Genomic DNA, 23,219 nt, shown 5'->3' on the forward strand with positions numbered 1-23,219 from the left:
TATGAGGCTGGAAAGGTCCAGAGCCTTGAGCGAAGTTCCTCTAGCATCTTAGGGAATTCTATCCAGAACCAGGATCTCTGGACCGTTCGTTTTTTCCTTGAATCATCTTCTAATGGGTGGTGCCAGAGGATTAAAAATGTGAAGTACAGGCCTTTGCATCTCTACACCAGTGAGGAGAATGCATAATGGCTCTCCCTGTGTAAAACAGTGTAGGTTCGCCTGATTAACACCTCTGATTGCAGTTGGGTTGCATCCCCCACATCCTGTGCTCTTAATTCTACCAAGAAGCCAAAACTCAGCAAAAGCATCTGATTGTGTCAATTGCCATGCAGCTATGGCTGCTATTTGCATAACAAGTTCACATTTACTTGCAAAGGCTCTGTGCACCTGCACAAAAAAGAAATTTTAGCCCAAATGCAGAACATTTGTCTTGCTTCCATGGAGGTCAGAGCTGAAGATGAGCAACCCAGTGTGCAGTCATACGCAGTATGGATGGATGGAAACTACCAAGCCTGGAGACATGACCTTCAATCCTCCTTGGGCAGCACGACTCCAGTGTGAAGGCTCATGTTTCTCAGTACTTATTATATCTTTGATCCCCATTGCAGCTGTAATCACCTTAAAAAAAGATAACCCCAGATTGAAGGTCAGTGGACCTTCGGTATCAGGGCTTTATCTTTTGCAGCTCATGAAGCCTCTCGACTAAACCACTGCCCAAGTCACATTTTTGATCTCATGGCCATTGCATTGATTCTTGCAGTGGTTTTGCATCCCATCAGGATCTATCAGTATTCTAATTGTTGAGGTCACCCTGATATACCTGACTAAATACAGAAGTTGTACAATAAAAAAATTGATCACATCTGCCAGCCCTGTTGGAAATAAACTACACACCAAATTAGATTGCTGAAAAAATATTTTGAACTAACATGTGCTGTTGTCTGAGTTCTTTTATTTGTCTTCTATGTGTGCCTTAAGACCTCCTCGCAACACCAACACCCTGAACCGACACAACTATTCTGGTTGTATTAACAAGTGTATCTGTAGGCTGTATCTGGTACCGAGGGTCGTGAAGTACTGCCAGTCATATCAACATTGCACCTATCTTAAATTAGACCAAGCTCCTCACACATCAGAATACCTAATATTTTACAAAACTGAACCCCGACAGCCTCTGCACACACATCTATCATGCAAGCTTCAGATTTTTTATTTTCTCTTTACAATAATGATTTTCTCTTTACTGCAATGCCAGCAGATAGAATTAAGAGAGGTGAGTGTCCAAAAGATATCTTTGTTTGCCATAACATTACTGAATGATGCATTTTAGGATACTTTCAGAATGTTAGCAAATTTGAGAACCATAAAGCTCTTCTCTGGATACACCGGGAACGGTATTAATCCCCGTAGGATGTTAGTGCTCCAGATCTGAGCCTGGTCAATAAACAAATATATTCAACATTATATAAACCATATTAGGCTCCACAGAAAATCTGAGAATATTTTAGTATCAAACCATGAAGGTTTATTAAAACTTAATGGTTTACGGAAGGCAAAATCAGGTTAACAGCAATTGATAATCAGGATGCACACGGTTCTATTAATTAGCAATCAAATGTGATCACATTTGACAAAGCAGAGGACAACCCACCATTTGATTGTCTCATGAGGCAGGACAAGGGAACTGTTATCCATCTCTCCGAAAGAGAACAATAACAATCTCTTACTCTGCTCTGCTCTCACCTGTGCTAAAACCCCATAAACTTTAACATTTTACACAACTACATGCAGTTCTCAAGAACAATTCTCAATCAGGTTAGAGCAAAATGAAACAATTAAATTCTCAATATGTTCTCAAGTTTTCTCACAATGGAAGCTTCTGTCTGCGATGTTCAAACTTACACTATCCATAACAGGATAAGATACAAGGACTAGTCTGCACACTGCATGTGTCTCTTGAATGTGATATTCATTAAAACAACAATCCACGATAATCACAAAGAAAATAAAACATTTCTTCACATAGGAAAGAAGAAAAAAGAACATTCAATACATAGAACTCCAGCTTGCCTAGAAATAAAGTGTTCACATGTACCAAAGCAGAGATAGCAACTAACATTAACTCATTTTGATATTCAGGACTGCATTAGCTATAGTTAAACTAAACGTGAATAAACATAATGTCTCTCTACAAATAGCCATGGAAATAATTTAGGGCTCCACAGGCGTGGCACTTGAGACCCCTTGCTTGCCCCTTCCAAACCCTGGTCCTGCCTTTGCAACCTCTAGCCTCAGAGGTTGCCAAATCAGTGCAAGAATACAGGGACAGCTTGTTCTTTTGGTTGTTAGGTGCTCAGCATTTGTCTACCACCCTTTTTTAGTTACATTAAAAGTGAATAATAAGTCATTATTCACTATTAGGAGCCGATTCCGATCTCGCTGGGAGAAGGCTCCGTCCGACTTGGATCCGGAGGGCTTTCCGACCGACTCATGCTCCAGGGCTCTGAGCACCGAGTACAATACGAACAAGCGCTGACGGACACGGGTTGCTCGGAGCCCCATTGAAGTCAATGGGAGCCTGTTGTACGACACATACATAGGCTCCCCTTGACGAGAAAGGTATGTTGCACACAAGGGTGCCCCCTGTAGTGGGGATGCGTCTGTGCTACCTGCACCATACATGCATGTGTAGGGGGGACTCTTGGGTCCCCCCCCTATGATCGACTCGTAAGATTACGGGTGAAGGGGGTCCGGCGCGGACCCCCAAATTCTGCTTCCAGGATCATTTACTTGTCGGAGGCTCCAACTCAATCAGGCTGTCCGACTCGTACATAGCATTGGCTCGGTCGGATATCACCTCCATTGCACGGCACGATTTGCTTATGGACGCGACGTACAGAGCGGTTTGGACCCAGAAACGATTCCATTGGTGATTTCACGTTTCTCGTATCGTACTTGCCCGCTCATACAGCTGTACAAGTTGGTAGGAAAAGACACGTACGGCTCATACTTTTTCTGGCCGAATCGCGTTCAGAGTCCTTCCAAGCGAGATCGGAATTGGCCCCTTAATGTGATAAAAGATGGAGCACCAGAAGCTGGAACTAGCATTTGCTTGCAGAGTAGGTAAGAAGAGCAATGTTTTTGAATGTTTGTTGTGTGAATGTTTGGGGATGGGAGTTTGTGTGAGACTGCATATATGTGTGAACATGCATCTCTGTATGTGTGATCATGTATGTGTAGGTGAAAGTGAGTGGGTCAGAGTCAGTAACAGGTATTGAGTGAGAATGAGTCTCAGTAAAGGAGTATGAGTGAGTCAGAGTGAGTTAGAGTAAGAGTGACAGTAAGTGAATGTGAGCGGAAGAATGAGAATGAAAGATTAAGAATGAGTATGAGGGAGTATTAGAGAGTGAGTCAGAAGGAGTGTAATTGTGAGTGAGAATAAGGTTATCAGTGAGTGCAAGGGGTTGTGAGTAGGTGGGAAAGTGTGAGTGAGTGACAGTAAGAGTGAATGTGAGTGAACTAGTTTGAATGAATTACGGAGAAAGAGTGAGTCAGACTTAGAATAAATGAGAGTGCTTGGGAATAATGGATTGAGAGTGAGAGTGAGGTGAATGAGAAAGCATGAGTGCATCCGAGTAAGAATGAGTGAGTGAGAATAAGCAAGAAAAAGTGAATACAAGAGAATGAGAACAAATGAGTGCAAGTGAGTGCAAATAAATGAGAAGGAGATAGAATGAGTATCAGTGAGTTAACATAAATGAGCATTAGTAAGAATATAGTATTATGCTTGAGAATTATACGGTTGGCCATAGCATACGTGAAGTCAGACTTGGTTTAGAGAGTCATGCATTGCAAAATACTGGCACTAGTATACTGCAGGTGATTCGTAGCTGGAAAGGCACCTGTCAAAAAATACTGGTAGTGGAATACTAATAGTAATTCTTGGCATAATGGGCACCTATGGCAAAATACTAGTGCTGGCATAGAGATGAATGCCTTGGCATATGGGGTACCAGTGGCAAAGTTCTGGCACTGGCATAGTGAATATGATATTTGACATAAAGGCATCCATGGGATATAAGGGGAGTCCATGACAAAACATTGGCCTTGGCACAGTGGAGATCATTTTTGTTATATAGTGATAATCAGAGCAGATTTTGAAAAAAAATGTGGACACTCCTGAGCAGCATCAGGTTTCATTAGCTCTGCAAACTGTGAAAGGACTTGAATATTTCATGAGAGCCTTTTCAGAGCTGCGGGCATTTTAGCAAATGTGCGTGAAAATTGTGATTTAAATGCACCATATGACCCATTACTTTTTTAAATGTTCTTGGAGAAGAACCCCCTTAAGCCCTTCTAGATGAGGTCTGGCTAACTCGCGTCACTTGTTTGTCACAAATCAAGACAATTACTTCGCACCACCACTTCCAAAGATTATGGTGGCATCGTAATATATGTGGTATCTAACACAGACATTTGTGTGTGTCAGGTTGTTATGTCATGCAGTTAAAATGGAATGTCAGCAATTCAATTATCTTGGTAGCAACTGGGTTAAGGTCAAGTGACTTCACTTTCTGGGATCGTATGTCATATAATGTCACCTCCTGTTCCTGTGATTTTATTAAGTTGAAATGATGTATGACTTTTCTTCCATTACCTCAGACATTTTAGTAATAGTATTTTTTCAAGTAGTAGGGGCTCTGGCCCCGTAATAACGAGGGCTATATGGGTAAAGAGACCTGAGTTTTAGATGTTGTCTTGAGGTGTCTGGTTATTGATTGTCTTTTCCTTCCCTTCTCTTTTTCATGAATATATTCATGATGTTAATTGTATATTTTAATAATGCTTATGGGTTTTAATGTCTAATAAACAAATTTCAACCCCTAGTCATAGTAATTCAACACATTTGATATTAAAAAAAACTTTATCAATAGCTTGATGTGAAAAAAGCTAATTCCTTTTCTTTTTCTAATAGATTTTGCTTAAATTGTACCTTCTATTTACTTCATATCGTGTGCTGTAGTTTGGTTACCTAATCTACAAAGCCCTGCAAGAGTAAGACTTAAATGCTTGTCCTTTCTACTCCCCGAAAGTTGAATCGCAAAATGAAGATTCTTGCATTCCAGTAATCTGCACTATCCCTTCAGTTAACAAGTAACAGGTAATATTTTACCCTTACACCGGAAACCACTGCATCCTAGAGCTCTAACCTAAACATCAAAGAAAGAGCTGCAGACACATTTGATTGCTCTTACTTTAATTCAGTAGAGTGTGGAGCTTGAAGAAGTGTATTACCACTCATTTTGTGTCGTTCGTGTGTACTGGCATGTGATGTCCATGTGCCTGGTGATTTTTTCGGCACTGAATAAACAAGTTGCTAGCTTGTAAAGAAAGCATTGAATGCAACGCTTCTCAATCACACCCTTTTCTAAAAAGGCAAATTACCAGGAATATGCTGTGAAGTGATTCGTTCAATAAGGGTCAGGGACCCCATCAGTCTGATGAAAGAACTCGGGTTAGGTTGTCCATGGGTGACTAGTCACAAACTATCCAAATCCTGCCTGCACTTGAATACAATGCAGTGTTCTGTATTTACCTGACAGTTTTCAAATGTGCTCAGAGCTTGAAGTGTTGAAGCACTCTGTGCTGAGCTATCAACCGTATATGCTCAATATTAATCTTTGAAGCACTCTCTCACAATAAGCCAAATACCTGCAGCCTTTCTTTTCCTGTCCCTTTTTCTCCCTTTAAAGACCTGCAATAAAATACTCTACTGCTTGGATGTAACCCATAACACACTCATTCCAGGCCTAAACTCACAACTGAGGCTTGATTAAGACTGTTTGACTGAACCATAATATTTTTCTATTTGGAGAGAGGCAAAGGATATTATATACAAAACTTTAAAACACAATAGATAGCTAAATATCCTCTCCCTCTGCATAGGAACCTGGCTTTTATTCCAGGAAAAAATCATATTAAAGAACAAAAGGTTTATGTTCTCTCACCTAGATCAATGGTATTTGAATCACTGTGGGGAACTCGTTTTAAATTTAAAAAAAAAATATTTCAAAAGCCATTAAAGCGTGTCAACTATGTCGCATCCGGCTTACAATTGTATTCACAGGAGGGCATAAAGGGCAGCAAACAGTGGGAGTTTGTAGGAAGATAGGATACTTCTAGCATGGTTACCACCACTTTTTGCCAAGTGTCAGTGTGTTCTTGACCTAGTCTGACTGGGATCCTGCTAATCAGGACACCAGTCACTGTGCTTTCTCAAAAAATTGACCATGGTAAGTACATTTGTACATCCACAATTGGCTACTGGTGCACCCTTATAAGTCCCCAGTATATGGTACTAAGGTACTCAGGGCATAGGTACACCAGCGGTCTCCCATGGGCTGCAGCATGTACTGTGCCACTCATGGGAGTCCACTAAAACTGTGACTACAGGCCTGACATTGCAGCCTGTGTGAGTGGTGCTTACACCCCTCATGACAGATCTAAGTTTCCTTATATCTGAGTTCACTGCACTTAAAACCTATAAGTCACCCCATGGCACGCTCTTCAGTCCTGAGGGCTGGGGGCTTGTTTCTAAGTGTGAGGGTACCCCTGCATGAGCAGGTCACCCTTACAAACCCGAGTTGATTCTCTAGACTTTGTAAGTGAGTTCATCCATTTTAATGCATATAGTGGTCATCAGTCATTACGAGATGTCTAACTATATACCGGCTGCACTGAACCCGGTCATGTTTGGCATAAAAAAGGTAGGAATCATACCCCAACACTGATTCCAGTGTTGAAAGTATGATCTCATGTAATGGGGGGCTCTCTTGGGTACTTCCCTGTACTCCCGGTCACAGCCTTTCAGGGTCTGCCACCAAGCTAGTGCTGCTGCCGACCACAGACACTATTCTGCCCTTCAGCTACTGAGCCAAGCTCAAGCAAGGGAAGGCAGAAAAATAGGTTTCTGATGGATACATCTGCCAGTGGATTCCTCACCTTGTGAATATCCCCTGCGCCAGCAACCTTCGGAAACTTTTGTAGCAGTCCACGCCGATGGGGTCGAAGACGACGTCACAGAGACACGGCTCCACTCGCGACTCCGCTGACGTCACCGGCTCCATAAGAAGACCTCGTCGGCGTGATGATGTCAGTTCCCTTTTTTCCGCGCTGACGACGCCAACGGATTTCGGTAATCGTTACTAGTAGCTTGACTTGTTACTTTGTGTATTTTCTGGAATTTCTCTGTTCTTCTTTGAAAATGTCGACGAGGAAGTCTGGTTTCAAGCCTTGTCGAGAATGTGGCAAGCACATGTCTATCACCGACCCGCACGACGATTGTGTTTGGTGTTTGTCTTCAGACCACGATGTGGAAGGTTGCTCAAGCTGTCGTAAAATGAGCTCGAAGGCGCTTAAAGAAAGAGAGGCGAAGCTCTTCATCGCCAGAATGAAGAAGAAGGAAAAAAGAGGAAGAAGGAGGTCTGGATCCAGGTCGAGGTCGAGGCCGAGGTCGGCGTCCAAGTCGACTTCGGGGCATGCTTCAAAGAGTAAGAAGCATAAGAAGAAGAGGAGGCATTCTTCGCATCATCACTCTGATAAAGGTTCGGCTCCGAAGTCGAAGTCGCCTACTCGACGTCGGAGAGAGTCAGTGCCTCCTTCTCCGGTCCCGACTTCACCTCCAGCTCCTTCTTCTCCGGTGACTTCGCCGGCTCCGGCTGAATCTCCGGTGCCGGTGTCATCCCCGACGCCGGTTCCATCTCCAGCTCCAGCAAGTTCTCCGGCTCTGTCTCCGACTCCGGTCCCGGATGAGGATCGTCAGGCTCCGGGTGAGACTGTGACGCCACTTGTTCCACCGTCGGCGCCGGCAAGCCCGAGTCCGGTGTTACCTGACCAGTATCCTGCTTTTCCTGGTCCAGGTCAGGACCCTATGCATTACCTAAATGCTATGTATGGGGTGTTTTCAAGGGCCATGTATACCCCTGGTGCACCTATGGGTCCGATGGGTCCGATGGCTTTCAATTTGGGAGTGCGGCAGGTCTACCCTCAAGCTCCGTTCATGCCATTCTTTCCAGCGACGCCGTCTTGGCAGCTACCGGTGCCGAGAACATCGACGCCGCTTCCCTCTTCACCGACGCCGACTCGACTTCGTTCGACGCCGGCTGCTCCAGCTGATCCGCGTTCGACGCCGCTGCCGGCGCCGTCGGATTCGATCACGGCGCCGCCGACGCCGCAGGTTCAGATTCGTTCAAGAAGGGAAGCACAGAGAGTGGTGGATGAAAGACGCTTTCTGTTGGAAGAGGCTGAAGAGGGAGAGTTAGTTGAATCTGATGATGTGTTTGAAGAGTTAAAGGAGGCAAGTGGACTGGAATTGTCTCCAGAGTGGGAGATCACTCCACCATCGGATGAGCCCTCTAAAGAAGCAGCACCGTATCATGCAGTGATTAGAAAAGCTGCAGACTTGTTGGATCTCCAATTACCAACAACGGAGTTTAAGTCTAACATTCTTACTGAGGTGTTGCATTCACCTACTGCGGTCTCAGAGCCTTTGTTACCCTTTAACGAAGCTATTATGGAACCTGTGCTAGAGGTATGGCGCAAACCTTTTTCAGCTCCTGCAGTCTCCAGGGCAGTCGCAAGGAGATATAGAGTGGCTCCAGGGGATCCTGAATTTTTAACTTCGCACCCTTCGCCTGAAAGCTTGGTAATTCAGGCGGCTTGTTCGGGGCGATCAGAAGGGGCATTTCCTCAGGTTCCAGGAGACAGGGAGGCCAAGAAGGTGGACCAATCGGCCAAAAAGGTCTTTTCATTGGCCAGTATGGCTCTAAAGTCATCAAATGCAATGTGTTTGTTGGGGCGCTATATACATGCGCTTATGGACTCGGCAAAGAAGTTGGCACCAAAGCTGTCAGAAGAGGATAGGGCCGGCTTCAATGAAGTACTGACTGATGCCCAGGCGGCTGCTCGCCAAGTTATCCAAAGTGGTCTGGACACAGCTGACTCAGTTGCCAGAGTCATGGGGTCTTCGGTCACCACCAGGAGGGGTGCGTGGCTAAAGTCTTCTGAATTCTCCTCTGATGTGCAGTCAGCTTTATTAGACTTGCCTTTTGATGGGTCTGGTTTGTTCGGGAAGAAGGCAGATGCTGCTCTCAAACGCTTCAAGGAGAGTAAGGCTACGGCTAGGTCATTGGGCCTTCAATCCCAGCTGAGAGGAACTTTCAAAAGGTATAGAGGCTTTGGAAGGGCGACTTTTCGCTCTTATAGACCAGTCCAGCAACAGCAGCAGCAACAACAGCAAGGCTCTTTGTCCAAGGGATACAGAGGAAGATTTAGGGGTCGTTCACATGGCTGTCAACTCTCCTCCTCCTCTTCCTCTTCCTCAGCCCCTACCACCTCCGCAAAGCAGCCCTAGATTCGACATTCCGGATCATGCTGGTCCTGTGGGGGGCCGGCTTACCCATTTTCTACAAGATTGGGAGTCTGTGACTACAGATCTCTGGGTTCTGGATCTTGTAGAAAATGGGTACGCCCTTCCCTTTCGGGAATTCCCTCCAAATTACCCTCCTTGCCAAGGGGCTTGCTCGGAGGACCACCGTCTTCTCCTGCAGGAGGAAGTCCTGAAGTTGTTTCAGAAAGGTGCGATAGAGGTGGTTCCAGAGCAGGAGAGGGGTCAGGGATGCTACTCCCGGTATTTTCTGATTCCGTAAAAGGACGGCAGATTGCGTCCGATATTGGACCTCAGAATCCTGAACTTTTACCTGAAACAGGAGAAGTTCAAGATGCTCACTCTTGCGCAGGTTCTTCAGGCGCTGAATCAGGAGGATTGGATGGTGTCGCTCGACTTGCAGGATGCGTATTTCCACATCCCCATCCTGAAGTCGCACAGGAAGTACCTCCGGTTTACGGTAGGGTCGCAACATTATCAGTTTGCGGTCCTCCCGTTTGGTCTTACTTCGGCACCTCGAGTCTTCACAAAGGTGATGGCGGTGGTAGCAACCCATCTCAGAAGGTCGGGGATTTCAGTTTTCCCTTATTTAGACGACTGGCTGATCAAGGCGGAGTCGTCGGAGAAGGTGCTGCGTCATCTGCAGGATACAACTCGGCTGTTGTACAAATTGGGTTTTTCGATCAATGTGCCCAAATCTCACCTGGTGCCCTCTCAGCGCAACCTGTTCATAGGTGCGGTACTGGACACTACTGTGTGTCGAGCATTCCCTCCTCCTCAAAGGATTCTCGACATGCAGGAAATGATTCCTTTATTTTACAACGGAGCGGTCGTTCCAGTTCTGAAGGTCCTTCGCCTGCTCGGTCTGTTCGCCTCCTGCATCCTGTTGGTCAACCATGCATGCTGGCACATGAGGGCGCTCCAGTGGTGCCTCCGCAAGCAGTGGTATCAGCACAAAGGAGATCTCAGGGAGTCTGTGAGGATCTCCAGAGAAGCTGCAGCGGATCTATCTTGGTGGAGCATGGAGGGCAATCTGTCTCAAGGAAAGCCCTTTCATCTTCCTCCATCAGTGGCCACAGTGATAACGGATGCATCCACCTTAGGGTGGGGTGCTCATCTGGGGGATCTGGAGATCAAGGGTCTTTGGTCTCTAGAGGAAAGGTTGCTTCACATCAACCTTCTGGAATTGCGGGCGATTCGTTTGGCGCTCAAGGCCTTCCTCCCTTCCCTTCGCGGTCAGTCGATTCAAGTTCTGACGGACAACACGACCGCGATGTGGTATATAAACAAACAGGGAGGAGTGGGGTCTCTTTGTCTCTGCAGAGAGGCCCTGCATCTATGGTCCTGAGCTCAGGACCATCAGATTTGTCTGATAGCAAATCATCTGGCCGGGGTGCTGAACGTTCATGCAGACAGTCTCAGTCGGCAGTTCTCCGCCGACCACGAGTGGAGGCTTCATCCAGAGGTAGTTCGTTACGTCTTTCGGACGTGGGGGACTCCTCGGGTGGACCTATTCGCCACTCAAGAGAATGCTCACTGCCCGTCTTTCTGCAGTCTCCAGTATCCGATGCAGGGAGCGTTGGGGGACGCATTTCAGTTGAGTTGGGGTTCACGACTCCTTTACGCGTTTCCTCCCATACCCTTGATTCCTCGGGTTCTGAGGAAGATTTGCCAAGACCGGGCCCAAGTCATATTGGTCGGCCCAGATTGGCCAAGAAGGGTGTGGTACACAGATCTTCTCCACCTCTCCTCGTGCCCTCCGCTCCGTCTCCCGCTGAGGGCAGACCTCCTCTCGCAGTCGGAGGGGCAGGTTCTACACCCCCACCTCCAGACCTTACACCTTCATGCCTGGAGATTGAACGGGGCAACCTGAATTCTTTCTCTCTCCCACCAGATGTGGTGGATGTTATTTTATCAGCCAGGCGACACTCCACCAAATCTATATACTCATATAGGTGGTCTAAATTTGTGCTTTGGTGTGGAGAGAGGTCGATTGATCCCTTGAAGGCTCGTCTGTCTAACATCCTACAGTTTGCTCTTTCTCTGGCTCAGCAAGGCTTTGCTGTGGCTACTGTGAAAGGATATTTGTCGGCTTTGTTGGTTTTCCTTTGTTTGCCGGATCAGCCGTCATTATTCAAATCACCTATTGTTCTTCATTTTATAAAGGGCCTTACAAACAAGTTTCCTCCATCTCCTTTTGTTATGCCTCAATGGGACTTGAACCTTGTGTTAACTTATCTTATGGGTTCTCCCTTCGAGCCCTTACACAAGTGTCCCTTGAGGCTGTTGTCCTTTAAGACGGTATTCCTCATTGCAATCACCTCGGCAAGGAGAGTAAGTGAGCTTCAAGCTCTAAGTTCAAAACCCCCATTCTTGACCGTGCATGCTGAACGAATGGTACTCAGGACCAGGGCTGCGTTTTTGCCTAAGGTGGTAACTCCCTTCCATCTGGGGCAGTCCGTTACCCTTCCTTCCTTTTATCCTCCCCCTCACCCTTCCAAGGAGGAGGAGAGACTTCACCGCTTGGACCCTAAGAGGGCGGTGAGTTTCTACCTGGACAGGACAAAAGACTACAGGATTGATGACCAGCTCTTTGTGGGCTTTGCTGGCTGCAGGAAGGGTCGTGCGGTGCACAAGCGCACCCTTTCCAGATGGATTGTACTGTGCATCAAAATATGCTACTCCCTAGCTGGTAAGGAGCCTCCGGAGGGTTTGAGGGCTCATTCTGCCAGGGCTAAGTCTTCCACATCTGCCTTAGCTAGGGGTGTTCCGGTGGAGGACATTTGTAGGGCGGCAACTTGGGCCTCCCTCCACAGTTTCGCAAAGCATTATTGTTTAGACACCGAGGTGAGGAGGGACGGACACTTTGCTTGTTCCGTCCTTCAGGATTTTCTGGTATAGAAGGGTGGACACCCTCCTCCGGGAGTGGGGACTGCTGTGGAATCTATTCACAAGGTGAGGAATCCACTGGCAGATGTATCCATCAGAAGAACAAGTTACTTACCTTCGGTAACGCTTTTTCTGGTGGATACAGTATCTGCCTGTGGATTCCTCACTGACGCACCCGCCTTCCCGTTGTCCATCCTTCTATACCGGTATTTCTATTGATGGTATTTCAAATGTGTTTTGTTACTGTCAAAGGCATTATGTTATTTCTTGTGCCTTGCTATTTATTCTCCACACTGTGAGTGTTGTTTTGCATAGCATGTACTGTGTATACTGTGTATATATTACTGTCGGTCCGTCCGTGTGCCTCGAAGGCACGGAAAAAAGGGGTGGAACTGACGTCATCACGCCGACGAGGTCTTCTTATGGAGCCGGTGACGTCAGCGGAGTCGCGAGCGGAGCCGTGTCTCTGTGACGTCGTCTTCGACCCCATCGGCGTGGACTGCTACAAAAGTTTCCGAACGTTGCTGGCGCAGGGGATATTCACAAGGTGAGGAATCCACAGGCAGATACTGTATCCACCAGAAAAAGCGTTACCGAAGGTAAGTAACTTGTTCTTCCTGTCACAGGAAGGTGTGACCACCTCCTAAACAGGTCTTAGTGTGTGGGGCTGGGGTGGGGGTACTTGCCTGCACCACCAGACTGCTTTAAAGGGTACATTTTGTGCCCTCCTTTCATGCTGGACACTTTGACTTCGTTGAACTTCGACTGGAATCGAGACTGCACAAAGAAAGACTCCTGCTGCTCCTGGTCTCGATGTTCTTCTAATCTTCTTCATCGTTTGTGTCTGTTCTTCATTCAGGTTCTTCAACAGACCTTTAGCCATCAAGGACAACCAAAGAAATCTCCCTAGCATGAAGGAGTCGCTCCCCTACATTTGCAACCACTGCAACAAAGCTAACAGATCTGCTGATACTGCCGTCCTACAGACTTTCTGAGGCTCAGCAAAACAGGTTGTGGTTCTGCAACTCCCTCAAGGCCTGACCTGCCCTCTCTGCAATTTTGAAGCCAGTGTCCCTCATTGTAACCGCTGGGACTGCACCCCTGTGCACAAATCAACTTGCCATTGCCAAGACTTGCTGGCTCGGCACTCCAGAGATCTGTGGGCTACAAGAATCTCCAGCCTCCAGCATCTATTCCTTCCGAGATTAATGTCCTCACCACATCCTCTGCACCGTGGACCTTCCTCCTTAGTGAGCTGCTCGAGGTCCTCTTGCGACTCCTGAGAACTTGGCCTGTGGGTTTGCCAGAGGGTCTTCTACTGCTTCAGTGGGGTCCCCTGCTTGCTTGGGCCTGCTCTGACTCTCCTTCTGTTGGTGAGTCCCTTGGACCTTGCTGGTCCCAAACTTGCTCCTTCTTCATTCTACACGCCAGTTGTGGCCACCAAGGATTGTAGGTGCCCAAGCCAGACACCGACTACCTAGTCACAGACATCTAACATGGGACAGCTTGTGCACAGCTCTGTGCCTCCTGGTCACCTCTGAGTGGCATAGACTCTGTCCACTCTGTTTACAGGTTCTTCAATTCCAGAATTCACCCTTGGATTCCACCTGACTGCTTCACCTTCGTCTCCAGAGGCCTTTTCTTCCAAGTCTTCCATTGTTGTCTACGGAGGTTTTTGACTTCTCTTCACCCCTATGCCCCTGGCTTCCCTAGTGTGAGTAATCTGGTTCCCGGAGCATCCACATGTGGGGTGGCTCTCTAACCTTCTGTCCTCCAACTGAATTCTTCTGGGTCCTCTGGGAAGGGTCCTTTATCTGCAAAACTGCAACTGCGACTTCCCCATTGACATCCATTAAGCACGTGGCTCTGTTTTCACTCTGCACACAGCCTCCGTGTAGTTTTTGGGTACTTATTTCGGGTAGTTCCTTGTGTCCCTGGCATTACTGGGTCTGCTGGTCCAAATCCCATCCCCCGTTGCAGCTCGCATTCTAGTTTTTTAGTATATGGTTTGGTCTCCCCTTGGAGAGCACTGTGTTTTCTGCTAATCACATGATTATTTTGGTGTATTGTGTTGATATCTCTGGGTAGGAGATATACCAATGTGTTAGTAAGTGTTGTGTAATAAATCAAAGTATTTTTATATAAACACTGCGTGGTTCTTTATGATTTAACCCACACTATTGATTAAACTGCTAAAACAAGCTGCTTTATGCTCCTTCAAGAGAAGCCTGAAGGCTGTTCTCCACAGCTACCACTTTGAGAGCTTTCTATGGTTATCAAAGACCACTAAAATCACCATAAGGTTTGTCTGGATTAGTTCAAGGTGCATCACTTAGATAAGTGTGCACCATATACTAAGCCAGCCTCCTACATTGGTGGCAGCGGTGTGATTAAAGCCTGAGCTGTTTTACCATTTAATCTAGGTGGGTTACATGAAAATACATCACTAGCTAGGCGCATATAATACTTTTGCGATTTAGTAAGTTCTACTGAACTTTTTGGATTGGTAGTTAAGGGTCTAGCACAACCCTTTCTCTAATCTTTGGAAGTTTAGTTTTCACTAGGGTAGGTAGGTGCAACACCACACTACATCTAGTTATCATGTCTTCAATTGGTGGATCCAGTGTGGCCCCACCCTCTAGATGCAGTGGCCTTAAGTTCCAGGAACTTAGGATCCAGCCTGCATCCAATGAATAAAGACCAGTTGCAACCCTAACATAAAGCAGCACTTTCAGCTGCTCCTGCAGAATGACCACCAGAATCCTGATGGGTCAGAAGGGCAGGACAATGTGAGTATTGCTGGTGGGTCTCAAGAAGTGGAGTCAGGGGTGTCTCACCCTAGTGACCCCCAGTTGGACATGGCCCTTTTTGGCAGGTTCACCCCTAAAACGTTTTGCCTTAGCTCTGACATGGTGTTGGTGGTTTTAGGCCTCTGGGCACTTTAGCACTGTGTCCCAGTGTAAAGTGCGTGTGCTCTCTGTATGCATTTGGTAAGGTTGGCCTGCCTTCCCATAGGAATGCATTGGGGATTCCCTGATCAGTGTGTGTCAGTGGTTATTCCTGAATGGGAGGAGCAGCGAGGATACATTTGGTATGTATGAAATTGTGAGAATAAATGCTGCGCAATGGTGTGCGCAGATTTATTATGACTATGGGAGAAATGCCACTTTTTAGAACTTGGCAATTCTGTGTGCTATGTGTCTGCCTGCCTGATGTGAATTGCATGTCTGGCTTGTGAGTGACAGGGGCTGGAAGGTGTGTGTGGCTCCAGGAGGGGCAGAGTGAGTCAGCACTAGGCTGAATGGGACATCTAGGCTGGGAGAAGTGGGAGGAGTAATCCCCTGTCACTGAATAGGCCTGTGGCCAGCCTGCAAAATGCTGGCTCTGCCCCCTGTGGTGTGTCTGATCACCTAGCCCCCACCTGACAAAGGGGAAGAGGAGTTTGCAAAACAAAGTGCTCCAAATCCCCCCTGAACCAGTTGCATCTGGTTCCCCAATCCTGAATTACAGACAAAGGAGAAAGGAGTAGAAATGTAGGGGCTGTGACCCCATGAGGTAGTTCTTGTTCTTGTGCTGCTGTGCTATACCTGACCTTGCCGGGGCATGCTGCTGCTGGGGCCCAGGAGGGGCTGCCATGAGGGCTTGCTTCCCTGGGCCCTGCATTGTCCCCTTGATCTCTGAAGACCTTTTTGCTGGGACCCTTGGGCTTTTCTTGGCATCCTCCAAGACCCAGGACCTTTGCTGCATTTTGAGCACCCTGTGAGCGCTTTTATTTGAACTTACTGGCCCCTAAATGGAGGGGAGAGCGTGGGCTTCGCAGCGCGGCGCTGCTGCCCTTTTGAGTGGGAATCCCGGCATGAGCGATTCCCCCATGATGCTGAGTAGTCGTTTTCATTATAGTGTGGGATCAGCAATGGGTTCTTTAAGAACGTTATGACAGTGGCATGCCCACTCGCACTCAGGAAGCCACCATGGCCAAGCAGTACATGTTTCATGCCCCTTTCTTCTGAGCAAAACAATTAGATCAGGAGAAGGTACAAGATGTTTCTCCATAAACTGTGGCTAGACAATAATATCTCAGCAACATTGGAGGAATGGGCCCTCTCCACCTGTGTGACCCAGATAAGAAATAGAGTAGCCTGCACTCTATAACAGGTGCATTATTTAATTAATAAAAAAAAATTGTGTTTGTTAAACAAACTTGCAGAAAATTAATTACGTTTATTTCTGTGTGTTTCATTTACTTTTAATTATAGGTGGAATTGCTGCATTTAATGTTGGCCCTGGAAACGTCAGACTTGACAAAGGAGTGGACTATTATTCTGTTCACCGTGACTTTTCCAATGATGTAGTGGCTCGCGCTCAATATTTCAAACAACATGGATATTAAATAATTACGTGGATCACCTTCCTTTTCAAATCTATACAGTATGAAAATTTTAGATGAAACTGTTTTGAAAAATATTTTTTCAGAATTCCACCTAATAGTCATTATTATGATTAATAAAATACTTGACAATGTAATCCTTAATTATTAACTTTCTCCACTAATAAACATTCTATCTGCATTATTGACGTTGTGGACAAATGGATTCAATGCTATCTCTGTATGTTTCAGCAGTGTTGGAAAGTTATTTTAAAATAATGGCTACAGAAAAAGGTAACATCCTGCGACATGCGTGGAATTATCACTCCGCAATCTAATCTCAAGATTTCTTTTTAACAAACACTTTTTGAACAGAAATGTTTGCAGTGATTCAGGCGATTTATTGAAATACATAATCTGTCAATCGTGCCCTGGAACTGGTTACCCACAAAGGATCAATGTGAAAAAGATTATCAGAAGATAAAAAAGCACACTTAGAAAGACTTTTACACAATGGTTTACCCCCACCGGTGAGCCACAACTGACACGGTTCCTTTACAAATTTGGAAAGTGACATTTGTTCAGCTCTTTTGACATTCAACAATACATTCGTCTGTTTCATATTCATGCATACCTTTTAATTGAAAAATGCATGGTTCACAACACTTCCAATCGTTGTACTGAGAGAAACTGGAGTAACTTAAATACATCTAATACATCAGGTTTACTTAAAAAGACAATACAAAAAAATGAAATAATTTCGTATTAATCATACTGCCCCTATTAAACTCTACATGAAAGTCATTCATAAATCGTTCATATACAATACCCTCACAGACCCCACAGGGGTTTGGCTAGCATTTGCCAGGTAGAAGGGGCATTATATGAAATGTTTTGGTGCTGTTGGATATGTGGGATATCAGGGCACTATTCATCAATTGTGGTGACAAATTCTTGCACTCCAAAATAGCTCATCTACCACATTGGATTGTCCCTGATCTGTTTGCAGCATGAAGTAAGAGAGTGTGTGTCTGACTGACAGCGAGAGAAAGAAAGACAAAGTAAGTGACGGAGGAAAAGAACAAGAAAGTGAAAAGCACATTTCAGTTCAATATATATTTTAAATTGCCAACATTTCTTAGAGAGCTTGTTTTCTATACTATTAATGGACAGGATCAGCACTTTTCATTATATGTTGAGTGACTAGGCAATTGCAAATGTGTCCTATGTACATAACCTGCAATGGCCGATCATGCACACATACTGCACATCTTTAATAGAAAGTTGCATATTCAAAGATGCCAGCAAAAGGCCTGTATTATCAACAGTCATCTGTATAAAGCCAAGATGCATTTATTCATAACTGACATTTTCTCGAGAAAATCTGGGAATCTAAAAGCTGTAAAACTAATCCTCATAACAGCTCTCCCTCTCATTCCCTTTTATCACTCTTCTTCCAGGAATACCCTGCAGATGCTCAAACACTCTCAGCTGGGCATTAGAACTGGCTCACAGACACCCTTGGCTAGAGGTTAGATGGCCCCAACACACCCTTGGACAATCTGAGCCAGCATGCAGAGTTCCCAGAGAACAAGATCTCCCTCAGTACTCTATCCTGTATTAAGACCTGAGAGACACTTTTAACATCCTAAAAGGCACTCAGCCGGCCTTCAGACAGTCAAGCTGATCATTTAACACTATTAGCTAACTCTCAGAGACTTTCAGCCTTTGATCACTGACAAGACGTTAATAGAAAAGAAACCCTCATCCCGAGTCAGTCTTTAAATTTCCCAAGGCAGATCTCAGAGACTATCAGCTTACCTGCAAATACCCACCATTAGATGCCCTCAGATTCCACTCATTTGTCAATGAACAGTCCTATATCTCCCGAGTCACCCACATTTTCCTTCACACTTAAACCAGAAAGTCTTTAGAGGCCCTCTCCTAGACTCCCAGCCTTCAAACAAGGCCCAATAGAAGACTGATCAAAGGAAAAATCTATGTTTGGGCCCTTATTGAACTTCAGTAGTGTTACCATTGCAGTTAGGAAAGTTGACTAGAAAGGAATGCTCTACATTGATGGTAATCAGTGCTTCTGACTTTCACACACCAGGCCTATCCCTCCTAAAGGGCATTGGCTTTGTGGCAGTATCAGGCACAAGACAGGCCTATGTCTCTAAAAACCTGCTACGTCTGAGTGTCCCATGTGCAAATGTGCACTAAGTCTTGCCTTCTTCCTATTGTTTAACATACCCTCTGCCCTCTTAATGCTCTTATTATTACCCGTATGTTCCTTAGGTCATTGTCTACTTGTCCAATGAAAAGAAAGTGACTTTCAGCCAATCTTGAACTTTTAGCCAACAAATACACTGCCCTTCAGGCAGAAAACATGTGACTGGCTGAATGTCAATCTCATGACCAAGGGTAGGTTGATCGCTGTGCACTTGCAACTAGTACAAAACTACCACACCTAAAAGGGTCTTTACAGACACCAAAGAGGCTGAAAGGAGTTTTCACTATGGGAAAAAAACAAGCCGCTTGATGCCGGCAGTGACTGGAAAAAAAAGATGAGAAGACAAAAGTAAACTGCCTTACATGCTAAGAACTTGTGTCATGTAGCCCAGACATGCAGTAGCGCCTGCTACGGTGCGTAGTGATGGACCTGAATGGAGGGGATTCAAAAAAGAAATAAAGAAAATTTACCTTACCTTCCTGGCAGCCGCCTCTCCTATGTCCTTTTGCCCACAGCACAGGAACCAAGAAGCACCCAGACTTCCCCAGGCAATCAATATTCTGCTGTCATCCGCATGACAGCAGCATTGTGATTGGTCTGAGTGACATAGTTCGGCGCTCAGACAGGGGCTGGGAGGATGTGCATGTTCTTCACCCAGTTTGTGAAATACAGCCCCGTGGAGAACATCATAAGTGCACATGACGGTTCGGCCGGCCCAAGTCGCACTTAGAAAATGCTCACTGCTCCTTCCCTGCTCTGTGGGCAGCCCAGCCCTTCCCTGCACCTACAGAGCCACTAGGGGAAAATAAAATGATAATAACATGGTGCTAAAATTCTTTTATTTTTCCTGCGGGGCGACGCTCCTCTGCCTTAGCGGAGGAGCCATTACTGCAGACATGCAGGCCCAGCTGTGACATTTGCTGCTGAAGCCTTCGGTCTCCAAGCTGATGCTCAAAGGTTTTAAAACTCCAACCCAACGATTATTACCAGTAACAGCAGAGCTGTCCCTGGGAGGGTACAAGAACAATCATTTGATTGGACTACCAGGTGATCAAGATAAAAGATGCGGGCTGCGAAAGGTATTGCTAGCCTTCTAATATGTTCAGAATTTATCGCCTTTTTTGGGTGCCCAAGGTAAGCAGTTTCCAGCATTTTGACTTGAATCGACTGGCATCCAACACTGCTGAACTAGCTGGGAACAACCATGCTATCACCCGGCCTACTGATCCCCCTCTGTTTTGGTGGTGAGTGGTCTCTATACCTTCCTTGCTGTTCTGATGTGTTATACTCAATGGCACATCAAATCTGTTGCATGTCCACTGCACACAACCAACATGGGTCGAACATTTATCTGAATGCTCTGAGCTGTGTGCACTGACAGACACGATGTTTAGACTCCATCACATAGATCACACTCCTGCGTCTGTCCTAATTTATATAGTTAAAGTATACAAATGCTGCTGGTGAGCAAGTTCCAGGAGGGAACAAAAGGCGGCGAGTTGTGTTTGTGTTATGTTTTTAATGAAATAAAGCACTGAACACCTTCCTAAGTGCCAGTTGACAAATCTTGGCGAAATTTTCAAAACTCGCGGGGCACTCCGGTCAGCTCCTATCATGAAAGTTTCAGGGTGATCGGTACGTGGGGGCCGAGAAAAAAGGGGGGTCCCAAAACGTGTTTTCTCCATGTTATTTCCCATAGGAAACTCTAGGCACAACTACAGCCCGAACTGCTGAACGGAATTATACCAAATTTGGCAAAAAGGTAGCCCTTGGTTCAGAAAGAGACCTTTTTGTTAAATGGTGTAAATCTGTTCAGTAGAAATTTAAAAAGTAGAGATCGAAAAATGCATTTCCCATAGGAAACTTTAGACACGGCTACAGCTCGAACTGCTGAACGGAATTACACCAAATTTGGCAAAAAGGTAGTGCTTAGTTCAGAGAGTGCCCTTTTCTTTAAATGGTGTAAATCCGTTTAGTAGTTACTGAGAGAATTAAAAATTAAAAGTTTCGATATATAGAGGCATGGAGGATCCGCTAACCCTCCCGACCACGAGCTTTATTCTAATTGGCTGTCAACACTCCAAACCAGGAAGTGTTGGCAGCCATCTTGTGCCTCAAGAAAACAGAAAAACAAAAGGTGAAAAATAACAAAAGGGAGCAGGGTAGAAACACCCTGACCCCCGAGGCCTGCTCAGGGGTCCCACAAGGACCCCCAGGAACCAAAAAAGCATTTTTTTTTAAATAAAAATTGTTGAGATTCGCGCACCCAGCGCGAATTTCAGTCAAAAAAAAAAAAAAGCTTGGTGTCATGCAAAATTGAAATTGCGGGGGACCAGGTAGGCCCCCGCAACCCCGGGGACCGCCACCCCCGGGGCTTTTATTAAATATTTGCGGGGGGCTCATGGCCCCCCTGCAGCCCCAGGGACTGCCATCCCCGGGGCTTCTTTTTTAATGGGTGGGGGGCCTCCAAGGCCCCCCAAGCCCAGGGGACCGCCACCCCAGGGGCTTTTATTGTTTATTTTGCGGGGGTGCATGGCCCCCCGCTGCCCTGGGGACTGCCACCCCTGGGGCTTTTTTTAAAAAAACTATACCTGTGTGGGGGGGGCTCAAGCCCCCCCACATGCCATGGGGACCTCCACCTCCCCGGGGCACTAATATTCAAATTTGGGGGTCCATGATGGACCCCTAAGCCCCACCTTCCTGAGGCTGTGCCTGTGAATGCCCTGGGGACCGCCACCAGCCAGGGCCGGCTCCTGCAGTGTCCTGGGGTGCCCACCCCCGGGACACTGCTGTTTGCTATGGCAGGGCGGGAGCCTCACTCTCGTTTTCAAAATCCAAACCATATTGTTTTTTTACAAGGGGAGCTGCATGTCAGCAGCTCCCTGTGCGGAAAAGCAATACTGGCTTCCGCAGGACGCGTGGAGCTGGCAGGGACCGTAGGGGCATTAGAACTCCCCCCATGGTTCCCCCGGGGGAGGGGGTCCCTGGGGTCCCTGGGGCCAGAAGTGGCCCAGGAGGGGGCCAAGCAGCCCCCCTCCACTGTGAATAATTAAATAAAATGAGAGGCCAGGCCCCGGAGGATGGGGTCCCCGGGGCCATATTTGGCCTGAGGAGGGGGGCCACGCAGCACCCTCCATTGAAAATAAATAAATAAAAGAGGCACAGCCCCGGGGGATGGTGTCCCCAGGGCTAATAATAGAGGCCTCAGGATGGGGGTAACGCAGCCCCCTCCTAGATTTAAAAATAATTAAAAAATGATGGCCATGCCGCGAGGGATGGGGTCCCCAGGGCCGAAATTGGCCTCGGTAGGGGGGCCACGTGGCCCCCTTCCCATTTATATATATATATATATTTTAAAAAGGTGCAAGGTCCTGGGGGATGGGGTCCCCAGGGCCCAAAAAAGGAAAGAGGAGGGAGGCGACACAGTCCCCCTTCTTAAAAAATAAAATAAAATAAATAGCCGTATCTCGGCTAGACCCTGCCACCCCCCGGCAGCACTCAGCAAACGCGCCCCCTGGCACGTTGTAAGTTGGGGAATTAATTCCCCTTGAATACTGAAGGTCCCTGGGGGCCAACTAGCCCACCAGGTACCTCCAGTATGCACCAGGGAGCTGCATTGCAGATAGGTGTTGAGAGGCCACGCCCCTTTTTACACCTCTCTGCAACACAGCTCTGTGGAGCTTACAGGAGGTACCTGGTGGGCTGGTTGGACCCCAGGGACCCTCAGGATTCAAGGGGACTTAATCCCCCAACTTAAAACACGCCACAGGGCGCGTTTACACAGTGGTGAAGGGAGGGGGCGGGGCCTAGGTGGCATGTGTACATAACTGTAGAGGTCAATAAATGGAAGTGTGATTGATTCTTTGCATGACTGACTAGGTGTGTGAGGAACTCTGGATGAGTGGTGGTGTATGAGTGTTTGTATAGGTGTATGAGTGCATATGATAGTGTTGTATTGATGAGTGACTGCATGTATGAGTGATTGTATGAGTGATTGAGTAGATGTGTGTGTAGACCTAGGAATCAGTTAGTGCATATGTAGTAACTGGTATTGGTGTGTCAATGGGTTTGAAAATGGAAGTCTATATTTTACAGTGGGTGTATAAAAGGTTGTATTAGAGTGTGAGAAGGTGCATCAGATTTTTACATGGGTGATGTCATCAGTGATGTCATCAGTGTTGTCATTTGAAATGTCATCAGTGATGTCACTGACCATGTCATGAATGATGTAATATGTGACGTCATCAATAGTGCACTGCAGGGGCACGAGTTATAGTTAGCTCAAC

General features: G+C 46.4%; 1 protein-coding gene across 1 annotated transcript in view; it reads left to right on the plus strand.

Moving 5' to 3' along the window:
• Nucleotides 1-16,724, plus strand: part of LOC146805534 (lysozyme g-like) — a 250,488-nt gene extending 233,764 nt beyond the window's left edge. The window contains exon 3 of the mRNA XM_085620522.1: nt 16,591-16,724. Coding sequence (XP_085476648.1) covers nt 16,591-16,724 — 134 coding nt within the window. The remainder of the gene's footprint in view (nt 1-16,590) is intronic.
• The last annotated feature ends 6,495 nt before the right edge of the window (nt 16,725-23,219 follow it).

The sequence above is a fragment of the Triturus cristatus genome, chromosome 8 (assembly GCF_964204655.1).
Source record: "Triturus cristatus chromosome 8, aTriCri1.1, whole genome shotgun sequence".
Taxonomy (NCBI): Eukaryota; Metazoa; Chordata; class Amphibia; order Caudata; family Salamandridae; genus Triturus; species Triturus cristatus.